The sequence below is a fragment of the Danio rerio genome, chromosome 19 (genome assembly GCF_049306965.1).
Source record: "Danio rerio strain Tuebingen ecotype United States chromosome 19, GRCz12tu, whole genome shotgun sequence".
NCBI lineage: Eukaryota > Metazoa > Chordata > Actinopteri > Cypriniformes > Danionidae > Danio > Danio rerio.
Genome location: NC_133194.1, coordinates 16,591,525 through 16,611,375, shown reverse-complemented (window position 1 = coordinate 16,611,375; position 19,851 = coordinate 16,591,525). Strand labels below are relative to the sequence as shown.

The following is a 19,851-nucleotide window of genomic DNA, read 5'->3' as shown; positions in this document are numbered from 1 at the left end:
ATATGAAAAGATATAAAAGTATAAACATTTAAAATCTCTCTCTCTATATATATATATATATATATATATATATATATATATATATATATATATATATATATATATATATATATATATATATATATATATATTTTTTTTTTTTTTTTTTTTTTTTTGCAGGCTGTGCTAAAATCTTTTAAGCTTGCGTGAATCCGAATTTTTGCATACCATTCTCTCATAGCAAACTAACAGTAAGAGGGATGTGGTTAAGAATAATGTGGCTGAAGTCATCAAACTGATGTCAACAGAGAAGGACCACCACAACAAATGCAGAAGCAAATGGTCAGACTTTGAAGATCACCAAAACCAAAAAAACAACAAGATTACGTTTTTTTTTTTTTTTTTTGTGGATTAACTTGCACAAAATAAACATGATTAATTTCACATGGACTTTAAACAGGGTCTTTTAATATCATTAAATGATTCTTGTTGAAAATGTAAGATGATTGTTGCATTGTAAAAAAAAATAAAAAAAAAAAATGCTGGGTTCCTCACAGTTCCTTCATGCTGCCCCAACACAAATTGATTAAGTTAACTTGATTGTTTTAAAGTTTTAAGTGAATTGAACATAAAACTATTCATTTTAAACCTCAGGAATTATTGATTTAGCTCATTTTAAATTAGTTTGAACGCATTTCAAAAATAAATGTTTGAGCGTATATACTGCTACACTGACTGAAATACGTTTTAGAGCGCTTTCTGTAAAAGGATGTACATATATTGTATATCTGCATTAACCTAATATAAGATCTGGAAAATGGGCCAGCATTTCGGAAAAACTCTGATTGATCAAATGAATAAAACAGTAAAATAGCAGCAACAGAGCAAGACACTCACCGATCTCCTTTTGACCGCCTCTTTTGGGTACCCTTAGGTTTCTTCTCGCTGCCCACACATGGTGCCCCTCCAGGCCCCGTCACTTGTAAGGACTCCAGACCCTTAGAGGATCTTTTAAAGGTGAATTCCACTGCTTCTCCTTCCTTCAGACTGCGAAAACCCTCCATATGAAGCTTGCTCTGCAGAGATGTCAAACACAGTATTTATCAAAATTTAAAAATAGTATATTTTTTATATTTAATTGTGAATTTTAAAACTAATGTTTTCACCATAAAAGCAATGAAATAGTCTTACTTTTTTTGTCATACATGAGAATGTTTTCTCTTATAATTAAATCAAGATTTACAGATAATGATCATTGTGTAAACATTCTCACCAAAAAATAGATACAGCTTTTGAGACCGATTTACAACAAGCAGCATTTGATGACGCAACACATTTTAAATCTAAATACTAATTTACTGTAATATTAAAGTCCACATGAAAAGGAAGTTGCTAGATATTTTTTATGACGTTAAATGTTGTACTTCCAACTAAAACTGAATATTTTAGAGGGCCGGGGATTTTATTTAGCAGTTAAACAGTCATCCATAGGCAAAGATCTGTACTCCAAAGCAAATGATCAGATTGATCAGATCCCCCCCCCCCCCCCCCCCCCCCCCAGTAGATTAACTTGCTAGCATTATTTGTTCATCACCAAATACAAAAACTAGTAAAATGAGCATTGCTAATTTTGATTTTAGAAAAACTGTAAATCTTTATACTTTCCCAGTATACATAAAAAAAACACCAGGTTTTACATAACAAGGCTTTTAAGTTATTTAAAATACAATTCAGTTTGATTAAAGTAAGAAAAAAAAATTGTTAATTTAATTTGTACGGTTCGATACTTATTAAAATATATTAGGGGCATTTTATATATTTGTAATTAAATAAATAATACACAAAATAACACCCTTAAGGGCTAATGGTTTTCATTTTTTGTGCATGTCAAAGATATATTATATAAACTTTATATTAAATTACTTTCTATAAATGCTTATCTTCTAAACTGTCACAAATTTTAGCTGAAAGTTTTATGCATGAATTATTTAGAAAAATAAAAACACTCAATTAAAACCCATGTTGTCAACATAAGACTGTATTTTGGTGAGAACTGGTAAAAACGTCATCTTCCCTGCCCCCAACATTGCTTTCAACATCCCATTCACTCTGGCAGAGTCACAACCACCTCTTCAAATCACTCCCATTAAAATGGCTTCCTCATTCCATCTCTCCATCAATTAACTCAAGATCTTTATCAATGTATGGCTATATCTGAATCTGAGGTCCCAAAATCTAACCAGAAATTACATTAAACAATATATCTGAACATTTTAAATCCCTACCATAACAACTGTTTTGCAAAAAAAAAAAAAAAAAAAAAAAAAAAAAAACTGCACTGAAATGACTGGGAGGATGAGCCCTAAAATAAAGCCATCTGGTTACATCTCACCCTGGCTCATCGGTGCTGAGGGTTTTCTGCAAGAAAAGGTGGGGGAAGCTCGCATTCCTGAGATACTTGCTCTATAGGCGCGTGGAAATGGGGCTTGAGAAAGGATCTACCTTTAAAAACAACCTTCCGCTTGAAGTCTTAAACAACCACTTGGAGAGCAAAAAAAAAAAAAAAAAAAAAACTGACTATTTGGTGTATGTGTGAGCTCACCGTATCAAATTAACCCCAGTGATGGTGTTTACAGATCAATCAGCTAAGCTGGCGGTGTTTGTGATGGTACCGTAATAACAGTCCTAATAATAACGGCTGCTTATCTTCCGATCAGGACATGCCTTAAAAGACTGATTTCAGTCTTTTACACATTAAACTTAATGGTCAGTAATAAATTCCACACATTCTTTCTGACAGCAAAAACACTAGACTGTTCACACAGTATCACACACAATATTCCTTTCTCAATCTTTCTAAACCTGTATGTCTTTGCTAAATTGGGAAAACTCTGCAGAATCAGGCACAATGTACATGTAAATAACAACAGGTAAAGCAAGCATTCTAGATAAAAGTAAAAACATTAAATGTTTAGTAGCAGAGGATTCTAGACATGGGACGGTAACGGTTTTCAAGGTATAGAGCGCTATGGAACAGTCAAGGTTTTAAAACTGCCCAAATGTCCTATTATTGTTCCTAAGGTACAGTTGAAGTCAGAATTATTAGCCCCTCTGTTTAGTAATAACACAGTAAATAATATTTTACTAGATATTTTTCAACTACAGCTTAGTGACATTTCAAGGCTTAACTGGGTTAATTAGGTTTACTATGCAAGTTAGGGTAATTAGGCAAGTTATTGTATACTGATGGTTTGTTCTGTAGACTATTAATATTTATAGCCTAAAATGGCTAATAATTTTAACCTTAAAATGGTGTTAAATTTTTTTAAAACAGCTTGTATTTTAGCCGAAATAAAACAAATAAGACTTTCTTCAGAGCACAAAATATCAAAATATTATTTCATTGCTCTGTTAAATATATTTGGGAAATATTTAAAAAAACAATAAAAAAATAATAATCAAAGGGGTGGCTAATAATTCTGACTTCAACTGTACATAAAAGCCTTTTTTCTTTTGTTTTAGAACAACATCTCCAGCTGAAAAGAGATCCAAATGTGTAATTTTAAATAGTAAAGAAATCTGTTTTTGAAACTAATGATGACAGCAGAAATCAATGATTCATTTAAATTATTTAGCCTGACATGTTTACAGTTTTAAAATACTTTAAATGTTTCTTAAAATAAAGTACATTGTGTTCAAAAGGGGGAAAAGTTTTTGTTTTTTACCCAGACATTTAAAAATAATATATTTTAGAGCAGTAATCACAATACCGTGAAGCCATGATATTTTTATCCAAGGTTATCATTTAGTCAGAATCTTATATCAGCCCATACCAAGTGGATTCCATGTTTTTCTTCACAGATGAGGAAACAACTTATGAATGGATTTAAAGCTCCCTCTGCAATATTCAGTTGAGAGTTTATTGTAACATTGAGAATAAAAAGCCACAGTATACACACACAGCATGTGTGTTATGTATTATATGGCATATTCTAATGCTTTATAGTTTGAAAGCAGTGTCGAGCACAATACACTAGAATAAAAAAGATATTTTACAAGATATTATACAAGATATTTTAAAGTCAGTAAGTTCAATGGACTCATAAGGTTAGTTTGATTCAGCTTAAAGATTTAAGGCAAAAAGGATATTTTACAGCAGTCTTAAATTGACCAGGTAAAGTCCTCACAAAGCAAAAAAAATGTAAGGTCATATACGAGGTCACACTTAAGAAAAAAAAAAAAAATTAAAAAAAAAAAAAAAAAATTATATATATATATATATATATATATATATATATATATATATATATATATATATATATATATATATATATATATATTTAAAAAAAAACATTTTCCTGGTTAAATAAACTTAATCACTAAAATAAAATAAAAATATATAAACAAATAAAAACAAATACAATCTGAGCTAACATTGATATTTTAGTTATTAAATCCTAGTACAAATCAAAATAAGTTTATGCATTTTTGCTTTAATGAAAAAAAAAAACTCCAGGTAAAAAGAAAAATACATAAATATATTTTATTTATTGCTATTTTTTATAACTGTTTAAATTGATCAAAAATAATAAATCAGAGCAAGCTTTCAGGCCATTTAAAGTTTTATTTACATGTAACAAGTAATGATATTAAAGTGCAATCACTGTTTTAATGAAACAACCAATTAAAAACTGACAGCAAAATAAATGATTATAAACTGTCTAACAGTGCAGTTCACAGAACTCCGCATCACAAGAGCAGATCAGGAAGTTTAAAACAAGCAACAAGTTTACCACGCCAGGTAAAAAATTGCTTTAAACACTTTAAAAACAAAAATTACAAAAGATTTCAGATAAATGTTAAAAAATAGTCATCTGTATCATTTGCATAATATGTACTTCATTGCATTGAGTGGTGAAAAGCAGTTAGAATGGTTAACGTGTAGCTTGTTAAGAGGCTGATAATTACAAAGTAGCTTTGCCAACCCCAAGTGAGAAGTCTGCGGTGGACCACACTTTGGCCTCCCAACCCCCAACAACACTTCCTGGAACCATCCACGGCTCCATCCTTTGACCTTCTCTACAACTTGCCCTCCTCTTTTACTACAGAGTATTTTTATGAATGAGTTGAGCTAACAACCCCCTCCCCCAAAAGGTTCCCTCCCTCCTCCCAGCCCCCTTGCTCCAATCTTTTGGTTTTCATTCTTGACATTCTCTTTCTGCACGCCTTTCATCTCTTTTTGCCTATTAATTATGAAATCTCTTTTCATCTAAGCCTCTTTTTGGTTATCCCTGCACATAAAAGCCATTTATTTGGTGATTCTCTAATTTAATAGGAAGGCAGGATTTCCTCCCGCTAGATAGACAATGACAGCCATTGTTTTGTTTTTTTAACCTGGTAGTTCCCTTGACAGTCACCCAGCTTGAGTTTTATCAATACATCCAAAGTAGTCGTCAGGTAAGTTTGAGAACTGATGCCTTTGTGGATGTCAATAGCTAACCTGCCAAGAATGTCCAGAAACCTTCCGTAGGTCATAATCAGAAACCGTCCTTAAGTCAAAATCACAAAGTAAAAAAATTTTGTTCTGAAGCGTTGGCAAAATATGCCGCCTGTAAAAAATGTTTTAAAGGATAGTTCACCCAACAATTCTTTCATTTATTCACGTTTGACTTGTTCCAAACCAGTTTGAACAAAAAATATATATTTGAACAACACTGTAAATTACAGATGTTACAGATTTCCAAAAATCTTCAATATTTTGTTCCATTTTTGGTTGAACTATCCCTTTAGAATGTAATTTTCAGTTTTATAACATATGGACGACACCAATAAACAGTCTAAACTGTTTGATCTTCTTCACTTTTGACCATTCCTGAGGCAGTTGAAATCACACAAGCAAAATGCTCATATTTTCTTTGGTTGCACCAACATGGATCACAACAGTACAGAGATCTGTTGTTGCCTTTTTATTTTTTTGTTTGCTTACTTTCCTGTTCACTTATGCTTTGTAATATGGGGTTGTTAATGCAATAGTGCTTGTATAACATAAATGGATAGTTTGCATTTTATTGTAACGTCTTTCTTCAAAATATATTCTTTGTGTTCAACAAAAGAAAGAAACTCAAAGTTTTGGACCCACTTGAAGGCAAGTATTTTTTGGTTTAATTTTTGGGGGAAAAATCTCTTTAAGCACTAGTGATTGTGAGTGTGAATAAATAAATTGTCAAATGAGACATTTGAATGCATCTTAATAACAATAGGCTAATTTGCAAATTTGGTTAACCCCAAAAAAGTTCATTCTTTAATTTGCTCAAGTCTCATTCCAATGTCTTTTTAAAAACACGAACCAACTGAAGACATTATAGACTGTAGAAACTGTCTGAAACAGACCATAAACCATCTAGAAATAAAGGTTTAAATTCTTTACTTTTCAAAAGCAACATTTTAGTTCCTAACTGCTCCTTGAAAGGTACATATTAGGTACAAATGGGTACCATATACTATGTTAAAATTACAAAAAAATGCACGCTTAAGGTACTATTGTCCACCTGTATGGTACAAAAGTGTACCTTTTGAAATATCCCAGTGACAGAGTATGTACCTTCATTTCAGAACATGTACAAACAGAAATTATCAAAACATTCTTCAAAATAAGTGATTGGCTGGTTAATATGTTAAGGTGTGCGACTATTTTCAGAGAAACACACAGCTAAAGCAGTTTATGCAGGTCATGGCTGCATTACAGTTCCATATCCCTATGAATGATTTGTTATTTCACAGCCTACCACAGTTAAAAACTTAAATCAAAAGGCTTTAAAGAGGGTGTGCAGGACAAATGTCTTAGAATACAACATCTGAATATCAAAGTTAATAATTAACTATAGTACAAGCATAAAAATGGTTTTGGTGCTCTGCATAATGGCCACATCATGCGCGTACATTATTTTTCTAATAATTCAACAGTTTACCATCAATTATTCCTTGCCTCATCTTTGGGGTTCCAAAAATGAAAAGTTGACATTTAACAGGTATTGAACAACAAGGTTGAGTGGATTTAAAATAGGTGACTTTCGACATTCAGATTTATAGATTCTAGTTGATTAACACAATAGACTACAATGAAGAATGCTGAAAACTTATTGACTTCCATATGGTTTTCCTGCTATTGATGTTAATGGCTACAGGTTTCAAGAATTTTTCAGTATTTCTACTTTTGAGCTCATCAGAAAAAAAAAAAACAAATACTCAAACTGGTTTGGAACAACTCAAGGGTAAGTAAAAATGACAGACTTTTCATTTTTAAGTGAACTATCCCTTTAAGCCCTGACTGTTCAGCCTTCCAGACAGTCACTCTTAAGGTAACCAAAGACCTCTTACTCAGAAAGAGAGACAGAGAGATCACTTAACACTATGTGTAAGGCTGCTGCCTGTAAGATGCTCTAATCTCTGGGTAATTTTACACAATGACCTCAAGTCATGAGGTAGCAGGTCCTTTGGCTCCGGGTGATAGGTGATCCACTGTTTGCCAACTTGCGGGTTGTTTTGTGGCAACAGCTTGTTGAATTATTGCTGATTGAGAAGGTTAGTGTTTAGGATTGGAGACTTTTTAACAGGATTACTAGCATTTTGTGCAAACTAATACAAAGGGATCCAAGGAAAATTTGTAATTATAAATTTCAGTTTTTGATATGCCCCTTTTTATAAAAAAGTACAGTGCAGACAGGACGGGTGGAATTAAAGAGCTGACATGGAACAAGTATATGCCGGAGATTGGACTTGAACCTGTGACCATGTTCACAACACAAACTGTTTTTAGGATAGTTTGATTTACTTGGATACAACTAACTTTATAATAACCAAAAAATAAAACTTCTGATTTCTAGTAATTATCTGAAATCAAACATTTGAAGTGACTAAACCAAATATAAGGAACGCTTATAAGTAACATATACAAGTAACTATGAACTATTGAACTACAGAACTTGGTTTTCAGTAGGGTTTAACGGTTTTCGGTTTTCTTACAAAGTAGTCCAAGAAAGGCTAGCAAATGTTCTGCCTCATTTACCCTACTCAAGATTCATCTCGTATTATGCTCAAAAGTACTTTGCTTTAGTTTAGTTTTAAGTAAAAATAAAATAAAAGAACAGAATCTGACCCATGAGAAATTCCCTGTTTTTCTGGTTTTATAAGTAAAAAAAAATAAAATAAAATAAAATAATAAAAATAAAAACGTAGACAAGCCTTCTAGAAAATAAAACTTAAAATAAAAACTTAAAATAAAACTGTATAAGTTACAGCACATTTATATGAAATTTTAGTCAATGCAATGTTTTAAATCCAAGCAAGTTCAAACAAAAATGTTTGGAGAAACATCATGATTTACAGTTTGAACAATTTAATTATTTTTCTTTTAATGAACAATTATTACCATTATTATTGTTATATAATTTTGGACAGCTTTAAAGTTATCTGCATATTTAGTTGAGAGGTTAACATTGAGGGGAAAAAACAATTATTAATGATTATTATTTATTATTATAAGCTGGTTTATTCAGTACATCCAAATAAATAATTTTAGTAGTAACCCAATGCATGTGGATTACTGCTGCTCCTGTAATTTAGACCAACATAATAGCCTACTTTACACAAAAAAACTAAACAAATATAAACAGTTTTGAAAACCTTAAGGAAATAAATACATCATATAATGTGATCAAATTAAAATCAAAGCAAGGGATATACAAGGTCAAAATCAACGCAGCTTTCCAAACACCAAGGTAGTGTCCTTCAACACAGATCCAAATACAGAAGCCAACAAGTAAATATGCTAAAACATAACAGCATAGCCAGCTTAAAATCGTTTCTGACAAACATGGTTTGCTTTGCCAAACGACTGAAGAACTTCATTTAGACTACATGAAGACTTTAATGTTCAAACATAGACTACATTTCAAATATAAAAATGATTCAAATGTATCCAACAGTTTCCGTAACATTTCAGCATTTAACCCTTTTTTTGAACCATGGTAAGGAAACAGGAGATTTCTAGAGACAGCAAGGCCTTGCATAGGTCCGGATAATTAAAAGAACGGCAGCATACCTGATGGACGAAGACATCCACGGGTGAGTCCAGACAGATGCCCTCCCGGTGGGTCATGGACAGAAATCCGAAGCCCATCCGCACGTTAAACCATTTGCAGACCCCAGAGCCGTGAAAAGAGCCTGAGTCTTCCTCGGAGCTCGCGGCTTCTTCCTCCTCTGTCTTTGTACATCCACCTTATATGTATAAAAACACGAAACAAGAATCAATCACAAATAATTGTACGAACTCGTATATCGCGCTATCGAAAGTGGAAGAACAAAACAAATCGGTGAGCTCTTACGCTGCTGTTTCGACATGAAGTGAATTCATCACGCTTGGCAAGAAAATGCCAGAAGCTAAACACGAGTGGACGAAATGCGTTTCTATATGGGTTTGTTTATTTTGTAAACATTCTTTTGCTCATTGCTCGTTTTACACACTACAAATTCTATAAACATTTTATTATATAGTTATTGTTTGTATTGTAAAAATAATTTCACCTAAATTTATAAATAAATCTGTAAATGGACAGTTTAACCAACAGGTAGCCTAGGTTAAGGAAAAATACATAAAGAATTAAAATAACTGTTTTATACAGCGAGCAAGTGATAACCCAATTTATTGCATTTTTGAGTAAATATGCTACTTATTTTAATCAATCACCATTATGGAAATTTAAATATATGTAATTTTGTAGTTAATAAATGCATTAGATTCCTAGCTTAATAGCTTTTTCACGTCTTTAGCGGTGATTAGGCCTACTGGCTACGTCTCATAGCCTATTGTTTTTAAAAAATGGCGAAAAAATATATATTTTGTTTAAACAAAATTCCTGGCGTTCTTTATCATTTATTTATAAGCTAGAAGTTTAAAACAGCTAAAAGTTAATTTATCATAGCGCACTCGTGCACTTTCATGGAGTATTAAAAATCACAAACGGCCGCTCACCTGTGTAATATTGCTCATAAACTGAGCCCATTTCACCCATCTCGCCCATCAATCTCCGAATAATTCCCGACTACAGAAAACAGGGTTCAAACTTTACTCCACATTTCAAAAGTAAAACAAAAAAATACTACTTTAACGACGCCAGGAAAAAGGAACAAACAAAAAAATGGGGCACATTTTAGCGGTAACGACTTAAAAATTCCAGGGCTTCTGGGAAGTACCCTTTGTGAACATCCCCAAATCTAAAAGACAATGCGGGAGATCCGTCCCACCCCCTCTTCTTTATTCCTCTCACTCTTCACTGACCCCCCACTGGAAGATCACCCACGACCTCACCTTCAGCCATGTCTCCAGGATGTCTTCTTGGTTTACACCACAAAAACGATCATTGAATGGGCCCCCAAACAGCATAAAACAGTGGTCAGCGTTTATTCCTGAGTGAATCATAGGACACGGGTCACTGTAGCATCTCCACTATTACCTCCACCGGCTTTAGGTCAAGTCTATGTGGTGTTCAACTTCATTGAGCTGATGAATTGCACATTTCTGCAGCGATGGGGTCCAAATTCACCAGTGAGCCAATCACAGATTGAGAACATTTAAGCTCGAGAAATAGGAAGTGCCCTCCCCTCTTAAACTGAAATGACCCACAGCATGCTGACAGCCTGACACACACCACATAGTGGATGGACATTGGGACAGCAGAGGCATTCATTGATTTATTATTGCATGCATCAAAATAGCCTATTTGGTATGCAGTTCTCATAGTTAATCTAAAAAACACGTTTAATTAAATTTTGCAAACGTTTTATACTGTGCCATTTTAATATTTAGATCTTAAAAAATATATACCATGCTATTTAGAACATTTCTGCAAAATACATAAAGCACTAAAATATTCCAGTTATTACACAGACGATTGTGTGATGAAAAGATATGAACGTCGGGTTTTGAAGACATTAGAACATGACTTGAATAATTCACGCAAAACGTTCTATAATATCACAACATTTGATATCTGTGTGCAACCAAAAGCAGGCACGTCTTAAACTACAAAAGGATAATAATAATATGCTTTAAAACATATTTATAATGTGCATTTCGGGACCTGTGTAAGATGTAACTGTATTAGTTATTATTTTGAATTGTGTTAAAAATGCCAAAAACAGGAAATAAAAATTCAATTAATGTCCCCTAGCTAATGATGTTGACAAACTATTGAAAACTGATCGCAGTTCTGGTTTGAGCTTCATGAAAAGCACAGGTCGCAGTGTCTCATTGTTCTCACACCTCAAGCAGAGCCCACAAAAGGAACAATAAGATACTCTGAGGCGTGTAAATGTTATTTAATTGATCTCTGACGCCAGCGCATAATGAATGGGAATTGCCTGAAGTTTTCGCAACCGGCAATTTACATGTAACTAAAGCACGGAGGGAATTCCACATACATACGTGACACAGTTTAGGTTGCACGAGTAGGCTATATTTTTGACAATAGCATATGGGTCAAAATGCATTTTATGCAGGTCAAAATGACAGTTTTTTAAATGGCAGAAATAATTAGGCTAGAATATCAAGACCATGTTTCATTTTTTTTATTCAACACAGTAAATGGTATAAAATTAAGCAAACTATTTTGGTTAATGTGCATTGCAAATAAATTTGAAAGCGACTTTTTCCCCCATTTCGATTTTTTGTACCTTTAGACTACAAATATTAGGTAAATTATACACATAAATAGGCTACAAATCCGAAGGATCATTGTGCACATCACATACACACACACAAACGCAATATACTACATCTCACAAAAGAATGCTATGTGTAAGAGTTTCTCCAGACAAGATTTTGATCTTAATCTTGCTGCCACGAGAGAGAGAGAGAGAGAGAGAGAGAGAGAGAGAGAGAGAGAGAGAGAGAGAGAGAGAGAGAGAGAGAGAGAGAGACTGGTAAAACCTATATAATGTTGTAAAAAGTTATTTTATAATACTGATATGAAGTTCTCACCTGTGTGATTGAGATGCGGATTTGCCGGGGGCATCTTTATGATTTAGCCTTCTACTTCTTAAAAAATAACTAGGCTATACAATTAACTGCTTTTTCTGTGGTGTAATCAACTACGTTAATGTGGACTGGTCGCCAGGCTTCGTCTTAAAGTCCAGCTCCTCGAAGGCATTTTATACTACCGAGCCTGTGTGACTGACTGAATGGATGGATGAATGAATTAATGGAGAGCAGTGAGTCAGTCTGCTGGGCTCCTGCTGTGGTTCTGCTCTGATGACTGTATTTGGATTGTCATGCGGCCCGTCACCCACAAACACAATTAAAGCCGCATCCACTTTCCAATTAAATATTCATGCAGGATTCTTGGATGCCGTTCATCAGCTTCCCAAACGCACTCTTTCTCTCACAGGTTTCTGACTCATGTCAGAGGAAACAGCACAGCACCTGTTAGAAGTCTTAGTCATAACACTTCATCTAATTATGTAATCCAAACAGAACCAGGACCCTCTTCATATGATAATCAAGCATGTGCTTCAACGGGTCACGTGATGCAATCATTATCCGTCAATCAAAAGTGCAGCTGGATCTTTAGCTTCGTCATGAATGTAAAACACTGCTAGCGAATTGCTTATACCGCGCGTTATTTAAAAAGGAACATGCATTTAGGAGAAAAGGATCCACAGCGATCACACTGCAAGCTAATATGGTAGGTTGTCATATGATTTCGTAACCACGTTTAATTAGATTTGTTTAGTTATTCAAATTGTTTCTGTTCATCAAAAAATCGTGAAGCTAAAATAAATAAATGAATAAATAAATAAATAAATAAATACCACACATCATAAATAAATAATAAAAACAGAAACTGCAAACTAATATGGTAGGTTGTTACATGATTTTGTAGCCACGTTTAATTAGATTTGTTTGGTAATTCAAATTGTTTCTGTCCATCAAAAACCGTGAAGATAAATAAATAAATAAATAAATAAATACCACACCTCCTAAATAAATTAATAAAACAAAAGGTATATTAATAAAAGTTTAAATGGAATACAATTCACTGCATTGTATATGATGTATTTTTCCATAAAGATGTATTTCAACAGTTTGACAGTTAGGAAACAATAGCATTGTTCATGCCTTGAAAGAAGTGGTTCTCTTTAACAAGGCTGCCTTTATTTGCTTCAAAAATACAATAAAAAAGTAAAGCCTTTGGGTTATGTTTTCAATTTTCTATATGAGTTTTATTTTAAGTAGGCCTATAGTTTATTTATGTGATCCAAATCTGAATTTCCAGCACATTTGTTTTTATTTTAAATGATACTTATAATCATAAAACTAATAATTTTATTACTGATTTATTATGATAACTTTTTATTTGTATTCCATAATTAATAATAATCATAATCTCAGTGTTGAATAAATTTTTTTAGCGTGTGTGTGTGTGTGTGTGTGTGTATGTTTGTGTGAAATATTTGACAATATAATATTATAATATTACCCTCTTTAATGATTTTATTGTAGCTTGTATTATGTGTTATACAATCAACAAATGAATAAAATGTTATGAAATCTACAAATTCCCTACTGGCTTCCTTCCCAATTTAAAAAAAAAAAAATGTGTGTAGTCGACCATATTGCATTTTTTTTTTTTGTATAGAGATGATAATGTAGTCGGCTGCATTCATGCCTCCCTCAAAAAGACAATGAAGACTAAAGCATTTTATAGAGATCTCCTTAGTAACCAATGGCCTTGACTCAGTCCTGAAGATGACCCATGTCAAGCAGAGGGGACTGAGGACAATGGATCAGGCACGTGCCTGTAACACCCCTCAAACTACCCACATCTCTCTCCTTAACACACAATGAGCAAGATTTGTTTTTAGTACATCACTTTGATGCATTATTAAAAATCCTAAAGCAGGGGTCACCAAACTTGTTCCTGAAAGACCGGTGTCCTGCAGATTTTAGCTCCAACCCTAATCAAACACATAATAACTAGCTAATCAAGGTCTTACTAGGTATACTTGAAACACCCAGGCAGGTGTGTTGAGGCAAGTTGGAGCTAAACCCTGCAAGAACACCGGCCCTCCAGGACCGAGATTAGTGACCCCTGCCTTAAAGGGATAAATGGTGGTGCAGTGGTTAGCACTGTCGCCCTACAGCAAGAAAGTCACTGGTTCGAGTCCTGGCTGGGTCAGTTGGCATTTCTGTGTGGAGTTTGCATGTTCTCCTCGTGTTTGTGTGGGTTTCCCTCCAGGTGCTCCAGTTTCCCCCACAATCCAAAGACATGCAGTATAGGTCAATTGAAAAAACTAAATTAACCGTAGTGTATGTGGATAAGTTTGTATGGAAAGTACTGGGTTGCAGCAGGATAGGGTATTGCTGTGTAAAACTTAAGCTAGATAAGTTGGCGGTTCATTCCGCTGTTGCGACCCCTGATCAGTAAAGGGACTAAGCTGAAGGAAATTGAATGAATAAAAGGGATAGATCACCCCAAAAACAAAAATGGACTCACTATTTACCCGTGCTCAAATGGTTCCAAAGTTTCATAAGTTTTTTTGAAACTGTTGAACAAAATAATATCTTTTAAAAAAGCTGAAAATTTGTACCATTGACTTCTGTATGAAAAAAAAAATCAAATACTATGTAAGTCAAAGGTTACACATTGTCACAATGTTTGCCAAGTTTAACATTTAACGCTATTATTAACTTTTTACCATGTTTACCAATTTGAGACCAGATCACAGAAACATAAAAAAAAAACAATTAATTTGTATAATGGGCCATTTTGCTTGGAAAGCTTGTGCCACACTTTCGAGAATCAGGGTCATATCCCAGTGGGACAGATGTCAGTTCAGTTCTTTCTTGAAGACCTTAGGGAATCGGTGGATAATCAATACTCACATTGCAAGTGTGAAACAGTGGAAAGGCCAGTCACATCTAGGATCTGATTTCAGTGATCTTCTCAGGCTGTGAGTCATGACAGTGATGAATGGGACTTCAGTTTCACCATCAGAAACTGGAGTACCGGAGCAATATAGTTTAAGAGTTGTTTCTTCTATCCTTTCTGTATTTCCTCCCCTTTTCACTGATTCAGCAGAACAAGGCTGAGGGATAACATTTTATTAGTGTGTGTAGATTTAATTTTCTGAGAAGGAGAACACAAAGTACAGTGGTTTATAGTTTCAGCACCCTGGACAGCACTACTGTGTTTCTCTGAAACTTACTGTAAGTTTGGAAATGTGTCCTCCTGTGTGTGCAGAATCTCAAAAGCAATTAGATGCAAAAGATTTAGTTTGTTCCTTTTTGTGGATATGCTGAATTGTTCTCTCTTGAGTGTCATTTCGATTGTAAGATATCAAATGCATTCTAAAACTGTTTTTCTCAACCATGTTCTTGTAAGACCATCAGCTATGCACATTTTCTATATATCCTTAACTAAATGCGCCTGAATTAGATCATCAGCTCATTAGCAGAGATTGAAAGACCCGTGATGGGTGTCACAGACAAAGAGACATTCAAAACATGCAGTGTTGGTTGTCCTTCGGGAACATGGTTGAGAAACACTGCTTTAAGACCTACTGCTTCAGCTATTGTTAAACTTTTTTTTTTTTTAAATCAGCCAGAAAATGGGTGGTGTATCTTATTTGAAGTTTGATCTAGCCAAAAGCTTAAGCATTAAAAAACAATACTTAAAAAATAATCTATGACATTTATTTGACTTTTGTGAAGATCAGTATATGAAGAGTTCTCATGCAAAACCCTCTTTGAAAAACTGCCATGTGACATTTGTAGGATTTTTAATTAGCATTAGCAACAAAATTAGCATTTTTCTCAGCCTCCTATATTTATGTTCAGTTGTCACATTAAAGAATACAAAAATGCTCAAGTAGAAAATCAGATGGCGCTTAAAAGTTTTTGCATCTGAAATTCATATTTTCAAGCTTCCAGGCGTCTAAATTCTTACTCATATCTGTGAAAACTATCTAGAATGTTCTTGTGATTGTTTTACTAGTTAGTTGAGCCAGTTGAACATTTGAGCAAACCAACCAAAAAAGCACACACCTTTTGAAATAAATCAAAATGCTAAGTCAAAGTTTGAAAATATGTCTAAAAATGCATATTATATTTTATTTATAATCCTATTTTGTACATAAAAAATTGAGCTAAACAGGCACCTAGCCATGAATTACTTTCGATTTCTCTTGCCCTCTTCTGTTACATTGCTGGAATATTGATAAGTGCTTGGCATGATCTTTAACTGATATACAATATTAAAGTATAAATGGTATATGATTTAAGTGAATTGGCACGTTTTTAAAACTACACAGGAAAAAAAAGCATGTTTTTACAGTTGACTATTATTGTAATTGTCATCAAAGATTCAAAATGTATAAAAGGACAAATAGCTAAAGCTAATTATTTGTCATTGTGCAGCAAAGTTTGAATAAAACATGCCAAGAAATGTAGTTCTTTTAGGGATTTTTTTTCTCTCTAGTTGTTGCTGTGACAGCTTTTTTGGTGATATTTAAACAAATGACTTATTTTTTGCAGCATTTCTGTGATTTTTATTTTTATATTCACTGTCCTTTATGGAAATTTATCATTACTATGAAGCCCCGGCTGAATATAAAAAAAAGGTAATAAAGAAAAACAAATAGTATTTGTGACACAGACCTTTTTTATTCTAAATAAGACAATACATTATAATATATGATAGGAATACATTGAGTAACAAGCAAGAAAAAGTGCTGCTTGTAAAGCTAACTGGAAGATGAATAACTGGAAGATGAAGCCAGATACATTACATTTACAAACTGAAGTGCCCACTCTTGAAAAATGAGACCCATAAACAGAAATGTTTTTGTCTAAAAAGTTTAGTCCACAAGAGCAGAAAACTGGTTTTCCTGCCCTCTAGTGGATACAATATGAAGATGTTTAGCAGATAGCGCTCTCCAGCGCCACCCCTAACTGACAAAAGTCTAGAATTTGTCCCATACATGAGCTCATTTGTCTTATTTTGACTGCTATGCAACCATATAGAGTAAGAATAACCCATTGAAAAAGTATTTAAGACCAAACGGAATCCTCTGTTGGCTGTCGCTTCGGTGTGACTTCAGCTAATCAGTTTTTGCCAATGCAAACATTTTTTTAGGAGTCCAACATCCAGCTGTGCAGGAAAACAAACAATATGTTGTAAGTGAAGTCATCTTAGCTATTGTATTGTTTTTAAATAGAGAAAATATTATACAAGTAACCAGTGTTGGGGAAAGTTACTTCTGAAAGTAAATATTGAGTTACTCCCTATATTATTATTACTTTTATTAAAAGTAACTAGTTGCTTTACTTTTTAATGGAAAGTAATACATTACTTTACTTTTTAAGTTACTTTTGATTTACGTTTTTATACCTGCCTTAGGCTTAATCTTGAACTTGCTATTTTTTTTAAATATAGGACCTTCACATCTAACAACACACTGTATAACCTACACTGTATCTTTAAAAGAAATTATCACAAAAATTTGAATAATTTTACCTTCCGAGAACTTCCTGACGCCATGCTGTTTTTACAGATTAAGAAAAGTTAGAAGCAATCAGTTTGTTATTTTTGTATTTTCACTTTTTTCACTGTCCATTTAAGTTGATTACACAAATTTTATTTCAGCAAAAAAATAAAATAAAAGCATATTAATTAGTTTAAAAAGTAACTCAAGTTACATTTTTAAAAACTCAAGCTTTTTAGTAACTCGTTACTTAGAAAAGGAATATTATTACGTAACTCAATTTACTTGTGATGCATTACCCCAACACTGCAAGTAACTTGTATTCTAAATATTGGATATTGGATTTTTTATAATTTAAATAGCCGAATGTGGAAGGCTGAATGTTATAATATAATATTATAATATAATATTAATGTTATAATGTTATAATATAATATTAATATAGGCCACAGTTTTCAATGTAAAACTTTAACAGTTTTTTTCTAATGCTATAAGATGTAATGAATGCGTTTTAAATGTTTTATATATATATATATATAAATAAATATATATATATATATATATAGAAATATTTTTTGGTACATCAATGACCATTCGACAAGTTAATTCAGTTAAAAATTGTGATTAATATGTCACTAAAATGAGGTATTTATAGCTCATAGTTAAATAGAAAATGAGATTTATAACTGCAAAAATGTGCCAAAAAATAAAAAATAAAGAACCACCCACCAGATCGCCATACTGGCTACGGGCCTGCACTCAGTGATCTGGCTCTTCCCTCTGCTAATTATACTTCTATGCCGCATTATCAGAAATTTCATATTCCCCACTTATCCTCTGGTCAGATGGTTTATCAAAAGTTTTCAGCTGCATATGAACCAAGACCCTTCCAATTATCCACATCTCCTCATCCACCTCACAGTTACACTCCTATCACAATAGCACATTCAGTTCTAGGACCCCTAAAACTATTTATACAGTAGTTAGATAAACAGTAAATGTAAGAGAATGTCTTAAACTGTATGGGGTGTCATGTCAACTACCTGCTGCACCTTGGGAATAAAGGTACTGGATTTATTGATTCTGTTTCCATAGTGTTGCTTCGGTTTATAGTGAGCTTGTATTATTATTAACCCTTGGTTTCAATTTGAAACTGACCTATGGACCTTTATGAGTTTCTTGAACTACATCACATATCTTAACCATAAAACCAGGAAACTCAGTGGAAAATAATCTAAAACTTGTATAGTGTACACACAGTGAAATGGCTGAAGCCAGTGTTTCAGAAGAGCAGTTTGTCTGTCCAGTGTGTCTGGATCTCCTGAAGGATCCAGTAACAATTCCATGTGGACACAGTTACTGTATGAGCTGTATTACAGAATTCTGGGATCAGAAGAGCATCTACAGCTGCCCTCAGTGCAGACAGACCTACAAGCCAAGACCAGTTTTAGGTAAAAACACAATGCTGGCTGAAGTGGTGGAGCAGCTGAAGAAGACAAGACTCCAAACTGATGTTCCTGCTGTAAGTTTCATTACACCTGGAGACGTGAAGTGTGACGTCTGTACTGGAAAGAAATCAAAAGCGGTCAAGTCCTGTCTGGTGTGTCTGGAATCGTATTGCCTAACTCATTTTGAGCATCATGAGGAATTTCACTCAGGAAAGCGACACAAAGTGACTGACGCCATTGGTCATTTGCAGCAGATGATGTGCCGTGAGCATAATAAGATTCTGGAGGTTTTTTGTAACACTGATCAGCAGTACATTTGCGTGCTTTGTGTAATGGATAAACATAGAAACCATCACACTGTATCAGCTGTTGCAAAGATGGCAGAGAATGAGGTATGTACTGAAACAATACATTAACATTTTGAGGAGCTCATACGTACACTATAAAACAATTATATGACGAATTAGCCTTAACAGCATATGTTTTTAGGTCATTGTATTATTAAGTGAAGTTTATTTATACATTTTGAGAGGAGCACATACTTATGATTGCATGCGGCAGGCCCCGCATTATTGAATTTATGATTCACCAATCACACGATTCCTAAGCCACAATAAATACCCTAAGTTCCATATAACCGCCATCTTTCATTTTGAAGAATCCCCCCTTCCACCCCTACTCCTCCTGCTTTCCTATGGGTGGCACAGTGGCTTAGTGGTAAGCACTGTTGCCTAAGAGCAAGAACATCACTTGTTCTAGTACTTACCAAGTCAGACAACGTTTCTGTGCAGAGTTTACATGTTCTCCCTGTGCTCACGTGGGTTCCCCCGGGTTCCCCGGTTTCCTCCCACCGTCTAAAAACATGCGACTTAAGTTAATTGAC

The 19,851-nt window shown here is 33.8% G+C and overlaps 2 protein-coding genes across 6 annotated transcripts in view; one reads left to right on the top strand and one right to left on the bottom strand.

The window, feature by feature from the left end:
* Positions 1-12,206, bottom strand: part of lin28ab (lin-28 homolog Ab) — a 31,355-nt gene extending 19,149 nt beyond the window's left edge. Inside the window, 3 exon segments of one of the 3 annotated variants that reach the window (NM_201091.1) lie at positions 877-1,055; positions 9,080-9,255; positions 12,017-12,206. In NM_201091.1, the coding sequence (NP_957385.1) occupies positions 877-1,055; positions 9,080-9,255; positions 12,017-12,050 (389 nt within the window). In that variant the 5' untranslated portion in view covers positions 12,051-12,206. 3 annotated transcript variants of the gene reach the window in all.
* ftr55 (finTRIM family, member 55) overlaps positions 1-19,851 on the top strand; it is a 157,405-nt gene that overhangs the window by 126,492 nt on the left and 11,062 nt on the right. For 2 of the 3 annotated variants that reach the window (XM_068215263.2, XM_068215264.2), the window contains exon 1: positions 18,785-19,360. The exons of the other annotated variant lie outside the window; for it this stretch is intronic. In XM_068215263.2, the coding sequence (XP_068071364.1) occupies positions 18,785-19,360 (576 nt within the window). Of the gene's footprint in view, positions 1-18,784; positions 19,361-19,851 lie in introns of those variants that run through there. 3 annotated transcript variants of the gene reach the window in all.